Source organism: Aspergillus pseudoviridinutans (genome assembly GCF_018340605.1).
Source record: "Aspergillus pseudoviridinutans IFM 55266 DNA, scaffold_1, whole genome shotgun sequence".
In the NCBI taxonomy this organism is placed as follows: domain Eukaryota; kingdom Fungi; phylum Ascomycota; class Eurotiomycetes; order Eurotiales; family Aspergillaceae; genus Aspergillus; species Aspergillus pseudoviridinutans.
The window spans coordinates 2,876,878-2,890,719 of NW_025091281.1; the positions used below are offsets into that span (position 1 = coordinate 2,876,878).

The following is a 13,842-nucleotide window of genomic DNA, read 5'->3' on the forward strand; positions in this document are numbered from 1 at the left end:
CAGCATAGATACACCTAGGATTTCGCATGTTCTTTCTCGGGCTCAGACGCGGGAACAGTCTTCGATTACTACAGAATAGGTCTCAAGTTGCTTGGAAGAGTGATTGCCTGATTAAGTAGGCCTTCGTATCTGCACTTGCTCCTGTCAATTTAAGAGCACGGGCTAATACTGAATTCCCGGGGGGGGATGAGATAGAAAGCTGAGATGGGCTAGAATGAGAGTAGAGAACGCGAAGAAAAGAGGAAGTATGGACAGAGATACCTTATCTGATCTTTTGAGTCTTCGCCAAGCTGAGCACGATGCTGCTACGCAGTAGCAACTAATGGAATTTAAGGTAATTGGTTCTTCACAAGCAGCGTTGTTTGATTTGGAATTCCTGAATTCTAAGGTCTGAGACGCGGGCTACCTAGCCAGAGACTCCAGATGATAACCCCTAGTAAGCCCCGATATCCGCTCCGGCGCGAGCAAGAGTCTCATAAACTCTCGGCGGTAATTTGTACTTAACCATACCGGAGAAGATCATCAGATCCTTGGCCATGAGGAGTAATTCATCAGCTAGGCCTTGCCTGGTCTCGTTCTCATACACTCCAGAACTCAACCTTGCCCTTTCATGGCCAATGCAAGTAATACTCCACATTATCACGTGCCCGACGTTACGTGCAATGATTGGAGGGAAAGACGAGAAAGCTTGAGCAGCACTTCGAATAAAGGAAACCGAGCCTCTTGCACGCAAGGGTAAGATGTTCAATTCATTGATAGCCTGAGGGAAAGTTAATCAGTGGGAGAGAACGAGGACGAGGTGTGGAAGTGAAAAGTGGAGAGACTTACATCCAGAGCTGGCGTCCATTGGCCTGCTTCAACTTCTCCTTTCGCCTCCATCATTCTAAGCAATAAACCGCAAGCATCACGATTGATCTGACGGATTCGCTGATAATAAAGAGCGTTTGTATTGTAGAGGCCAATCATATTCTTCGCCAGAACCACCGGATCATCCACTGCTGTAAGACTTAGGCTACTTCCAGGTTCCGCGGCCTCTCCATGTTCATCACTGGCATGCTGCTGTAGATTAGTTCGTGGCCGCAACGGCTGCAGCTTCAAACCGGGGCCGCCTAACTCCATTGCTACAGCGTCCGACAGTGCCCGGTTGATGATGTCGATTACGCGATCGTAATCCTCAGCAAGGTGATACAAGAGGACTGCATCTGTTACAAGTCCCTTGTCATCGGCGATCGCAGCAGCTTGCATTGTTATTGTTTTCAAAAATTCTTCTTGATCGACCAATTTGATCAAGCTCATGCGTTGCTCAATCAAGCCCTTAATTCGAGTCCCATCCGAGCGGATATCACCAAGTAACTTGGCAAAATCCCTCGTCTCTAGAACAAATTCCCGTAATGCTTCGTGACACACGGACGCTTGAGATTTGCCCAGAGAACCAGGGAGGTCGGCGTTAAGACAGAGCAAGCAAAAGTAGTCGATTGCTGCCTCAACATATCCTGTACGAAACTCCCTTGTGTACTGGGTGATGAGATATCCAAAATTGATCTGCGGATATTGTTTCACAGTAAAAGATACTATTTTTGTCAGTAGACGTCACAGGGAAGTATGAAGCTTGGGAAGAAATGCTTACAGATTTCTTCCGCAGATGTGTAGAAGTCTGACACGCGTAGCAGACCATAGTACGCCAAGGCGATTGCGAAATGCACGGCACTGACTGGCGCATAAGAGCCGAGGTATGAAATTGCCTGTTCGAACATCCCTCCTAAGATCTGCAGTAGAAAGAAGATGCCGTAACCACCGGATGCCTCCTGGCCCTTGCCAAAAATGCGCTGACCGATCTCTGTGATATCCGTCTGGATATCCTCGAGACCAAAAACATCCCCAGCGATTTCTTCAGCACGGTCGTCTTCTCTGGCCAGACTGAATTGAAGCCACATCCAATCTTCGACACTCTGATTTATGCCCTCCAAGCGCCTACGGGCTAGGTCGCACCGGCCAATGATCTTGTAGCAAGCCATGCGATACGGATCAACCGTGTTATCAGGGGCATTGCGTGAACGCTGTTGGTATTCACCATTGATCTTTTGCTGCAAATCACGCGGTAGCCGCCTGTTTTGTGCATAAGTCGTCATATATGTCACGAATTTGTGATCAAGGGACCGGAAGCCAGGATCTTGGCTAACGTATTCTGCCGCTTCGGTGATGAATCCGCACCGAAGAAGATAGAATATCAAAATCCAGCAATAATCCTGCCCGACCATCTGTAGCTCCGTTCCGTCTGGTGCAAGGTCTTTCCTTGCCGCTCTCAAGCGAATATAGGCTCGAATTTTGTTGATAACCGTCGGAATTCCTCCAAGTTGCGCTTCTCGAGGATTCTTTGCGATCATATTCTCGACTTCGTTGTAAAATACTTTCTCTAGGAAGCAACGAGAGCCCTCGACTATGCGTTTTTTGAGGTTCGTTGCCCGGCGTGAGTTTGGTGTCTCGTCCAGATAATCCTCAGAGAACTGTCGCTCTCTCACCGTACTAGGATCCGAGAGACTGGTGGTGCTCGGGGGCTCTTTGACGATACTGATCAAAGCTCGGTACGCATCAAAAAGCTGGCAAGGTACCTAATAAACTTAGTCAACCTTGGGATCATGGCTGTGTCACCGTAACTTACATCGCCACCAGCATGTCGCTCCACTTCCGAGAATTCATGAAGAAGCGGAAACACTTGCCCTTGTATCCGGGCAGAATTTAACAGCTGAACCTTTTCCGCGTAATGGCCCATTTTTTCGCGCAAAAATCGAAGATCCGGGGAGTGAGTTCCGGATGCATCGCCGCTTTCCAGGGGATCCTCGAAAAGCTGATGACTTGCTCTACCAGTCCCAGGGTTACCTATGACTGACTTTCCCAGGCCGGATCGTCCGAAAACGCTCCGGCGGGAGACGCCCGCAGCTTCGTGGGAGGGCAAAGGACCGGTTAGTCTAGAAGGTCTGGTTGAGCGACCGAATGAATTCCTCATGTTCCCAGCAGTGCCATCCTTATGTGCCAGTCCAAAGTGCTGAAAGATTCTCTGGCGCTGATCCTCCCAGTCTAAATCCACTTTCTCCTCCAGAAATGTATCAAAGTCTCTCTGAGCTCGAGCAAGACTTTCGGCAATCATCACTTTACGCCCGCGCTGTTGTATGCTTCTCAAGAATTTCTGGTTGTCAGGGTCAAAAACCTCCTGTTCCTTTGGAGGGAGACCTATGGAAGCCTGGGGGTCTAGTGCTTTGAGGTCCCGTAAAGCATGTCCGGGCGACACGCCCGAAGCGGCAAGAAGATAGTGGCTATAGAAGACAGAGATCAGCGGAATCATCCGAATCATGAGTCAACGCCAGGCAAAGGCAAAGCTTACGCTTTACTGGTCGAACCAGGATGCAGGCGGTCGTTCAACCCTCTACTGCCAAGTTCTCTTGCTTTCCTCCGAATGTCGTCGAGGCCTAGTTGAAGGCTGGGTAACTCTTCGAAATTGCTGCCTTGGCCAACTGAAGCAATTGGTCTCTTTTTGCCGCGCTCTAGGAGGCTGTTGAAGAACGCGGGCTGGGTAGTTTGGCCAGTAGGTCGTGAGGATTGTCCCGAACTCATCTGTGCTTGATCTTGTCCAAAGATCGACGACTGAAGGGGCTGTTGCTGGGTTGGCGGCTGATTACCAAAGAGCGAAGCATTCGGTGCAGCTTGAGTTGTGGAAGCAGTCCCAAAAATACTCGTTGAATTGACAGCCGAAGCTGAGCTCGCCGGTTGAGTTGCCGCTCCTAGGCCACCAGCTCCAAATAAGGAGCCAGAGTTTGTTGAAGACATCGAAGCAGTGTGCCGCGTTGGGCTTGGTCTCGGATACGCGATGGTGAATGAGCTTGATATTTTCGACAAAAACAGACTGAGTCACAAGCTGTGATCATTCAATTTGGGCGATCTCTACCAAGCGTTAGAGCAGGTAATTGACACTGGAAATTTATATGAACGTGGGAAGCTCGCAGACTCATAAGAATGTGTGAAATAGAAGCAGATGAAAAGGAGCAATGTAGATAAGAAGAGGAACAATGTAGATAAGAAGAATCTAGCAGAATAAGACCTTACATCAGCTTGTTGGTCTTTCCAACTGCTAGAACAGTTTGTGTTTTTACCAACTGTACAAAATATTGTAGTAACCATAAATATAGTGAAAACGGCTTATTTGCTGCGCAACAAGCTATGTCGGAATTAATGTTTCACCGGTTGCTTCGATCTGAACTTTAGTACCTCTATCTAGTAGATACTCTTGCCGACGCTATGCGATTTACCAGAATAATTAAGGGAACAGTACTCCGTATTTCTTCATCCTCTTGAGTACCCAAGCGCAAAGTGCTATACTTGGACAGGAGGTTTAATTAAGTGAACGCTTAGTGGTCAGCCTTCAAGATGCCTGTTTTTCAGGCAAAAACATTCCGGCGTGCGACAACAGCCTCATCATCGCTGGGAGAACGGGTCGGCGCAGCATATAGAGGAAGCCTACCGAAGCATCCTTTTCTACTCTTTGGTCTTCCATTTATCATGATCATTGTGGCGGGGTCTTTCGCCTTAACACCAGCCGCTGCTTTAAGATATGAAAGATATGACCGAAAAGTGAAGCAACTCACACAAGAGGAGGCTATGGAATTGGGGCTCAAAGGGGCAGATGGTGAAGAGGGAATTCGGAGAAATCCACGCAGAAGAGTTCTTGGAGATGAAAGGGAGGAATATTATGTGAGTTGACCTAATTCGGATGAGCTTGTTCCAAAGCTATTATTAACACCTGTTCAAGCGGCTCATGGCCAAAGACCTGGATAATTGGGAACAAAAACGAGTCCAGAGGTTTAAGGGTGAACCTGATGGGAGACTTTAAGCTTCCTAATAGCTGGACAACGCCTTCTGAAAACAGGCGCTACTCTTACTGGTTTCCAGCAGGATATTCTCTTTTGACTACCAGGCTTATGTTGGCTGTGGCAGACACAATGGAATCACATTTGATGATTGACATGAATCTAAAACCCAATTTTCATCCTAGTGAGTGGCCTTATATATTTTCTCAACTCGCGCATGTCGGATGTGTCTAGAAACTAACCCATTAAAGTATATTTCTTCATCTCAAACTCAAGCTGAGCAAGCTAATTTGCCTTATTTCCCATGGTATCGTTAGACCTCCATTTCATGCCTAGTCTCTTTGAATCATGTATAACAAGGTGCTTATTATGATATTCTACTATTCTATAATAAATAGAGGGGTATTTTCACTAATATACTCAAGTGATAGTGTGCACAGAGGTGTAGAAATCAGCTTGGTTTCCCCTAATTTTTCATTAGACATGTAATTACTTTATATACTAGGATGTTAGCCACTGCTAGAAGTAGGTTATTAAGTTATTATCTAGGCCTTCTGAACATCACTCAGGCAGTCATACTAGATTAGTAAATGAGTGTAATCAATAAAATATAATGATATTAACCGGGCAGGTGACTACTCTGGTGCTGAACTGAGATGCATCCAGGGCTGAGTACTACCAGAGAAGTACTATATTATTCTCTACCTGTCAGTTTTCCTGCATAAATCAGAATGCAGTAACAATTCTACTGTACCCTCAAAACTGTAGTAGTAATATACCGTGTCAGGACTCAGATAATACTGGTTGTGTCATGGCTCCGTGGCTGAATAACAATAACATGATTCTCAGCTGTTCTGCTTCTGTTTTTTAAAAGCCCCTTTTGAGAGCCCCAATGTTGCCTTTGCCAAAGTTGCCACAGTATTCTTCCAGGTTTCTGAGGGGCTCGTCGAAGATCCAGAACGGCCGTTCAGTCTCACTGCATGGATTTTCTGCATATTTTGCCGCTTGACGCCTGTCCCCACCCATAACGTCATACCAAGGGAACATCTTTTCCTCTGCCGAGTTTCTCCATTCGCTATTTCCATGTTGGTCTGTTGTTCACCTCCTTATGCCAGTTGTATTCGTGATGGTAAACCGGTGATAATTGACTAAGACCAATTCTTCTGCACGCATTTCCGCCTTAGCTGCCGCATTATTAGAGACTTATGTGCCGGAGTCTGGTGTCTCATCACATATTGCTTTCTCTCATGCGAGTCTTATAATCCGGTCAAACAAGCGTATGGCTAGACCCCAGTCTGCCCATCTCGAACCCCCCCAAATCCCGTTTCTCAAAATCTCGACGACGAAATCCTTTAATAATCTATTGGAGTCATTTTCTTTGGATATCTAATTCATCACATTGCCTCCGTCTGGTGTTGCTCTGCTCTCGTCTCACTCGTTACCTCTCCTAAACAGAACGCTTCTTGATATCAGCACCTCTGTGGCGCCGAAATTGGAACGAGCTTTACTTCGCTCCTGAACCTGCCATCATTTTCGACAAGATTTGGGCCTGAGGAAATAATGATTCGTGCTTAGATCGTATACTCGAATTAATATTGATATCATTCTGAGAAGGAACTTGTCCTTGCGGAAGCCAGTGTCTTGCTTATCGCGGCATTTCGAGATGGCACAAGGGCCTCGCGCTTGATTGTGGGACTGCCGGTATTCAGAGATTAACCAGCAGGCATTCTAGCTTTGGCAATCAACATGTCCACTACGACTGACCAGAGACAATCACCTTCGTCTCCGTGGACTCAGGAGTCACAAAGCCTGCAGCTAAATGGTCTCTCAAGTCCAGCGTCTCTCTTGTCACTGCGAGATACCAATTCGTCTCCTACCAAAAGTGGCGGCGGCTTGCAAAATGCCTTTTTGGAGCAACCGAGCCCTAGCTATTTCACCATCAAGGTTGAGGACTCGAGTGACAGAACGAATGCGAGAGAAGCCACCAATGCCAAGAACCATCGAAATCCATCCTCACGGAACCAAAATTCGCACTTGAGCCGCAATGCGAAACTAATTGACCCAGAAATTGCGGGAGGCTCGGTAGATGTGTCTCAGGCTCGCTCTGAAAATGACACGGGTTTGCATAGAATGTCATTGAGCAGTGATTTGAAACAAGAGAATTCAATGGCCAGTTATAACAACACTTCCTCGGGGAACCCGGCCCCGACTGCTGTCAATATCATGTCATGTGAGCGATGCGCAGAATTACTGGAGACTTGTGGAAACGATGTTTTGTTACTAGATGTGCGGCCTTACGCACATTATGCCAAGGGACACATCAAAGGATCGCTAAGCCTCTGTATCCCTACAACGCTCCTCAAACGGACTTCCTTTGGCACGCAGAAGTTGGCCAACACCTTCACGAGCGACATTGACCGGAGATCGTTCTCGAGATGGAAACAATGCCGCTACATCATCGTTTACGACGCTGCTACACTTGACATGAAAGATGCGGCGCCAATGATCAATGTGTTGAACAAGTTTACAACTGAGGGATGGAACGGCGAAGGTTCGATCCTTCGGGGTGGGTTCAAGGTCTTCTCCAATCAGTTTACTACGCTTGTTCAGCAGCCTCAATCATCAACTCCTGGAGTATCTTCAAAGAAGCTTAACTCGATGCAGATTAGCCTTCCATCTTTTGCGCCTATTGCTGGTGGCTGTGCTTTGCCGGAGTCTTCCTCTGCCGCCATTCCTTTCTTTGGGAATATTCGCCAACATATGGATCTTATGGGTGGTGTTGGTCAAATTCCGCTCCAGCTTCCACAGAATTTTACAGATTCCAAAAGACGGTTGCTTCCACGATGGCTCCGTGATGCTTCTGACGTTGAAGATGGAGGTCAGAAGGTTTCAGAGAAGTTCTTGGAGCTCGAGAAGAAGGAGTTAGACCGGATGAAACAAGCTCTGTCATATGAAATGACCGGAGTTTCTACGTCTGCGGAAGCTCCGTCGAAGAAGTATCGGGTTGCCGGCATCGAGAAGGGCAATAAGAACAGATATAATGATATATATCCCTTCGATCACTCCAGGGTTCGGTTGCAGGATGTTCCATCAGGAGGTTGTGATTATGTGAACGCGAATTACATGAAGGCTGAATACAGCAATAAGCGCTATATAGCAACGCAAGCTCCCGTACCCGAAACATTTGATGTGAGTTCATCTATTAATTGACGTCCTTCCTATTCTCTGCACGTTCAAGTGAAGATTGCCCACGGGAAGATTGAGACAGGCAGGCTGATGGAGACATAGGACTTTTGGCGTGTAATCTGGGAGCAAGATGTTCGACTCGTCGTTTCTCTCACGGCAGAAATTGAAAGAGGCCAAGTTAAATGTCACCGGTATTGGGAGTCAGGGAACTATGGGCCTTTTCGCGTCAATAACTTTTCTGAGCGACGCATTCCTATGAAAGCGTCAGGGTCCCACCAGAACCGGCGTCAGTCAACCAAGTCATTGTCGGATTCTAGCGAAGAGCCATGCATTATCGTCAGACATTTTGGCCTGTCACACTCGGCTTTTCCATTTCAACCATTGCGAGAAGTTACCCAGCTGCAATATCCCTATTGGCCGGACTTTGGTACTACCTCACAACCATCACATCTCCTTCAGCTGGTCGATGAATGCAACGCAGTCATACGGGCAACAAGCAATACGTGCTTTGATAGTCGCGAGGCAATGCCAACAGAACATCGACCTGTATTAGTGCATTGCAGTGCGGGATGCGGCCGTACTGGTACCTTCTGTACAGTGGATAGTGTTCTGGACATGCTAAAACGGCAGCGCACTGCACGAAAGACCGAATCACAAGAAATCAGTGGACGCCCTGATACTGGGTGGATTTATAGCGATAACCTGGACCTTATTGCAAAGACAGTCGCCGACTTTCGAACTCAGCGACCTAGCATGATACAAAATTTGAGCCAGTTTGTCTTATGCTATGAAAGTGTACTAGAGTGGATGGTCGTTCAGATGGACGAAGGATGTGAAAATCTTTGACTCAAGCGATTTCCATTGCTATAACTGGCATCTGCAACAAGCATTGGAGCTACTTGGCTCTACGGGTGACTGAGATAGATATCTCATTCACAATTTCTGTCCACACATGTTCTTTTATATACGGTACTTGGATCTTAGAAAGTTATATCTGATGCAGTGCAAGCAGAAGAGCATATTTTCATCTGGATTCCTTTTTCATTTCTATAAACTTGTTTACCAGTCGTTCTCAGGCAGAGAATGGGTTGGCTTGCATATATTTAGAGATATCAGCAGGGATTTGTATGGATTTGTGCTCTAGGCTCTGGTAGAGTCGCAATGAAGATAACAAGTAAAAGAAATTAATTTTATGGCGTTAGTTCTCGATAGACAAGTAAAGGAGCATTAAGCCAACTTACTGCACATATAACTGCTAGATATGTTCTGAATATACCTCAGGGCTCTGGATGCCTAAAGTGCTGCCTGAGGACGACAGCGTATGGTATTCTTAAAGATTCACAACCAGGCAACAATGGCGGGCGGTGATACTAAGATCTATGGGATCAAGGCAGCCCCCACCCAGAGCCTCTCGTTTTCCGAGACCTATAAATGATATGGTAGTGATGCAAGGCTGATGAACTATGATTTCGTTTTGTACGACACAATTGCTAGCAGCTTCCTCCAGCTTCTGTCACAGTCGTTCCATCTAAACAGCAGCCAAGCTCGGAGCCATGTTGCTCAATCTTCCACCAGAGCTAATCCAGCTTGTACTTCAAAGTTCGACTACGCCTTCCTTTCTACAGGCGGCATTGTCCTGTCGAGCCCTGCATGAGATCGCATCCAGTAGCCGGGAAGTGATTTTGCATCATCTGCATAAAACACCCGGTTTGAACGTAGAAACACGCAGTCTCAAGACAAGGCAACTTTTTCAGCTGCTCATGAAGCGCTCGTTCCAGCAGCTATATGGTGCACAATTTTCGGCGAAATGTACAACATTCTGTTTTGAAGATTTCGCGCTCGATGCCCGAGCATCTTCGCTAGCTTCTCATGGTGAACGAGACATCGCTCTCGTTCTGAAAGGCCGGGAAGATGTTTATATTTTCCAGGCCAAGGACGGGAAGCTGCACCTGAAGGCCCAGCTGAGGTCACCTGAGGATCAACAAGGAAGGATAGAGGTGCTCAAAACAGCATTTGACAGAGAAGGAGGCGTTAACGTTCTTCATCGTCTGGTACCAGCGATAGACGAAGACGGCTTTGGCGCCACACACCCGTTCGTAAGACATGCGATACGGTCTGGTCCTCGTGTTAGCGTCTATATGGCGCGTCACTCGCTTCAGACACTCAATGAGCCTATTCGCATGTGTGCCTTTCCAGACCATGCGGAGTATGAACCTCTGGCTCTTGCTGCTGCCGGAGAGAGCACCTTTGCAATCTCTTGGCAGCACTTCCGTGAAAGCGACGATTACGAGGTTGTTCTGTACAACTCTCCGAAACAGTCGAGCGGCAACACTCCTGAGATAATCGGTACGTTACACTTCTTTACTGTCCAGGTTCACCCAGTGCTCCAATATAAGGGCAGTCATGTCATTGGTCATCATCTGATGCAAGTATAGACTGCAATTACAATGCTATCACACTCTTCGACGGGAATAGACAGCGACAGAGTAGCGACAGGTATCGTCAAGCGGGTCTGTCCAGCCCTTATGATATCACAAACGGTCCTGCCATCGACATTTCCTTCAATGACAGATCAAGCCAGTTGCTCTATTACCACCGCGCTCAAACGTTATATGGTTCCTTTCAGAGAATTCAGAGTATAAATGCTCATCCCCTCGTGGACCCACAGCCAACCCTATATCAGAATGCGTGCATGGTGCAATTCTCGGACACTTTGAGCCTTCTCTTTTCAATTGCGATACCCTTCTTCGGTACACATGCGAGGCGGAATGAGAATAATATGGAAATGTGCCATTGGCAGTACCTTGCCTTCGGTATAGCGACCCATCGGAAGGAGAACTGGACTGTCGCGTGCCTATTGAAATCCGAAGCTCGATGTCAAGCTCAGAACTGTGGGCATGTCTTGAACCTTGACCGTGGGCGGCGATTCTCGCAGTGGACAATAGTAGCTCGGCTATGGGGATTTCAGAATTCCACAAATTCTCTTGGTTGTAAAATGGCCACGTCGGACCGTGGTACTCGCCTTGCTGTCGCAAACTGGAATGTGATCTATGTGTGGGCTCTTGAGCCAAATGCACTTATCGAAGGAAATGCGAATGGATTTTACCCTCCATCCTTTCGATCAACAAGTTCAGGGATGATCGAACTACGACCGATTGTTCTCCCGCTGGATGCTGTGTGCTTCAAGCTCTGCTTCACGCATCAAGAAGATGAACTGATAGCTATTACCGATCGGGGCGTGATGTACTGGGACCTTGGCCCGTTGGGTAAAGGACAGAGAATCACTCAACGGCTGACTCTCTAAGATGGGAGAAGATTGAAGTGAAAAAATAGGCGGAGGCCTGAAAGTTTGTTTACTGAAGTGAACATGCAAGGAAGGTGACGTTGATACCCCAGGATTTCTCTTTTACAGAACTCTATATATATTGTGGCTGGTTGCCTTTAGAACGAGATGACCATGGGCGCGGAAATCCAGACCAGTGGACACCTATCGGATCATCTACTCTGAGAGATTTCGCCATAAATTCAGAGATAGAAAATGCCATCGTGCATAATGATACTGGCTCTCCATCTCCGTGTCGAAAAGACCAGGATCGAATGTAGCGTGCCGTCGATTGGTGCAAGGAGTAGAGAACGTTTGGCATGGGATAACGGTATGGTGCTGGAATGGTCGGATACAAATTGACGCTGGTCTACAGCAGACGAGTTCCTGCCACTCGATACCTTTACCGATCTTCACCTCCGGGTTCTTTTCAAAGTAACCACTCGCAGCGATGAGATTGAGACAATGCTCTGCGTGGAAGATGGATGGAATAGAATAAAGAACAATCAACACGTGGATGCGCCGAGAACGCGGCATCTACGTCTAAACGTTAAAAGGAAGAAGTACAACCCCCCGCGGCGGCTGGGACTTCCTTGGATGCCCGAAGGCCAAATTGGGAAGACAGGCGTAGGGAGAAAATCACGAACGCGCGGATCTGCATCGCAAGACTTGACGACACTATGCCTCCTATCCACAAAGCCACAGATGGAGGACTGACTGATATACAGACGGATTAAATGTGGAATTCATCGTCCTTCAGCGCTACCTGACATGGCCAAAAATGTAATAATGAGGAAGACCCACCAATACCTACGGAGGTGCGGGGTGTTGTCAGAATAAGGCCTTTCTTTTGCAGACAAGAGACGCCATAGGGGAATTCGAGGGAGGAGACCGAGCACTTACTTCTGGAAAAAGGTCTTTTCAACGACCTCTTCTGGACTCTTCCCATCTGGGCCGACCACAACAGGCCGATTGAGATGCGGACGGGGGCCGTCTTCGCTGGATAGGAGTTCTATGTTCAAGTCCGCTGAGCTGGATGTTGCCGTAGATGATGAAGACGCCGCCAATGAAACGTGGTAGACCTCGCCCGAGGGTCCAAGATGAAGTCGCAGAGTTAGCTTTTGAGCCTCACTCTCTGCAAGCAGAGAGATCGACGTAAGAGAGCCTACCCATTGTTTTGGGTTGGTTGGCGTGGAGGTGAAAAGACCCACGCGGACGAGATTTTGTGCATCCGCTTCTAAATCGCGGCCGCCTTCAAGATCCGCAATCCTTGGTGGAGAGTAGGCTACCACATCTGACGTTAAAGATGCAGGATCGTACGAGACGCGAGCGAGCACCGATGGTTGAGACGAGGCTACCGGCCAATACAGGATGTCGGCTGACCCAGCTTGAGCGGAGGACGGAGAAGCGGCGAAAGCCCGAAAGGAGAACATGGAAAGGAATGGGAGGACGACCTGAGAGAAGTGCATATTGAAAAATGGCGGTAAGGGAGAGGTATTTGAAATGTTGGTCGGATTTGCAGTGAAAACAGAGAATACTGAGGTGAAGCAGATCTATTTATCGCATCTTCCGAGGGTGCACCGAGGAGGGTTCACTAACGCAGACAAGCACAAAATGAGCATCGAGCGTGACAGATCAAGTAGGGAAGGGATCTAATGATGTGAAATTTTAGGCACATCCATACTCACTATAAATACTGGAAAGCCAGTATGTGTATCAGTGCTCCTATCCCTGCGCAATGGGTGGTTGGCAGTGGTCAACAGCGGAGTTACGGGATATCGTTAACCTCGCATATGTTATGAGCTTCTAGAGAGGATGTATTTTAGCGCACTGGAGGTACCAAGATAGGGCGGGCCAGTAGCTTGGTACCAAGCTACTATCATTATTGAGGTATTATTATTATTTCGTCATGATTATGATTATAATTCCCTTTAATAATAATATGCCTGGCATATAGTTATTTGCAAAAAAACTGATTCTAACAAATACTTGGACTAGCAATCAGACTGATTATGACTAGAGATATTATATATCTACCTTATCTACTATGTACTCTCCGGGTATCAATAATTAGTTACGGCCTACCATAGAGTCATCAGAATTCATTATATGCGCGCCATCGAAGGATGCTGCAGAGACATAGAAATAACTCTATATATCCTGCTCATGTCATGAAGAAGGCAATCTGTCATTGTTGCTCTCAGATAATTTCTTCCGTTGCATGAAACAAGATCGCAATTGATATTAATAGGCGAAACGTTGGTTGATCAGTTGATTTCAGGATCTTTGTTTCTTCTTTCTTCCCCTGCTCAGCTTAGTGTTCTTAGTAAAAGCGTTCGAAGCATCCGTACTTTCTACTGTTATAGATACATGCTTAGCTGGCTCAGAGGGGTAATTAAAATGATCGACGTCCCCACTACCCCGTCCTGATCAACAACAACCAACGCGGAGCTCAGCCCTCCGCAACACTATAGT

At 47.1% G+C, this 13,842-nt stretch overlaps 5 protein-coding genes across 5 annotated transcripts; 3 read left to right on the forward strand and 2 right to left on the reverse strand.

The window, feature by feature from the left end:
* Window positions 1-433: 433 nt before the first annotated feature.
* Window positions 434-3,822, reverse strand: nic96 (linker nucleoporin NIC96; the record flags this gene model as incomplete). Its single annotated transcript, XM_043297319.1, has 5 exons — window positions 434-760; window positions 829-1,571; window positions 1,628-2,609; window positions 2,660-3,311; window positions 3,380-3,822. 5 exons carry the CDS (start codon window positions 3,820-3,822, stop codon window positions 434-436), a joined length of 3,147 nt encoding a protein of 1,048 aa, XP_043153254.1.
* Window positions 3,823-4,419: 597 nt separating this feature from the next.
* On the forward strand, window positions 4,420-4,882 carry Asppvi_001016 (cytochrome c oxidase assembly protein COX16; the record flags this gene model as incomplete). Its single annotated transcript, XM_043297320.1, has 2 exons — window positions 4,420-4,743; window positions 4,802-4,882. The coding sequence occupies 2 exons, from the start codon at window positions 4,420-4,422 to the stop codon at window positions 4,880-4,882; spliced, it is 405 nt and encodes a 134-aa protein (XP_043153255.1).
* A 1,723-nt stretch (window positions 4,883-6,605) lies between these two features.
* ptpA (putative protein tyrosine phosphatase (Pyp1)) lies at window positions 6,606-8,069 on the forward strand (the record flags this gene model as incomplete). The annotated part of the gene is made up of 1 exon (XM_043297321.1): window positions 6,606-8,069. One exon carries the CDS (start codon window positions 6,606-6,608, stop codon window positions 8,067-8,069), a length of 1,464 nt encoding a protein of 487 aa, XP_043153256.1.
* A 1,736-nt stretch (window positions 8,070-9,805) lies between these two features.
* On the forward strand, window positions 9,806-11,349 carry Asppvi_001018 (F-box domain protein; the record flags this gene model as incomplete). Its single annotated transcript, XM_043297322.1, has 2 exons — window positions 9,806-10,391; window positions 10,481-11,349. 2 exons carry the CDS (start codon window positions 9,806-9,808, stop codon window positions 11,347-11,349), a joined length of 1,455 nt encoding a protein of 484 aa, XP_043153257.1.
* A 917-nt stretch (window positions 11,350-12,266) lies between these two features.
* Asppvi_001019 (uncharacterized protein) lies at window positions 12,267-12,836 on the reverse strand (the record flags this gene model as incomplete). The annotated part of the gene is made up of 1 exon (XM_043297323.1): window positions 12,267-12,836. The coding sequence occupies one exon, from the start codon at window positions 12,834-12,836 to the stop codon at window positions 12,267-12,269; it is 570 nt and encodes a 189-aa protein (XP_043153258.1).
* Window positions 12,837-13,842: the final 1,006 nt, after the last annotated feature.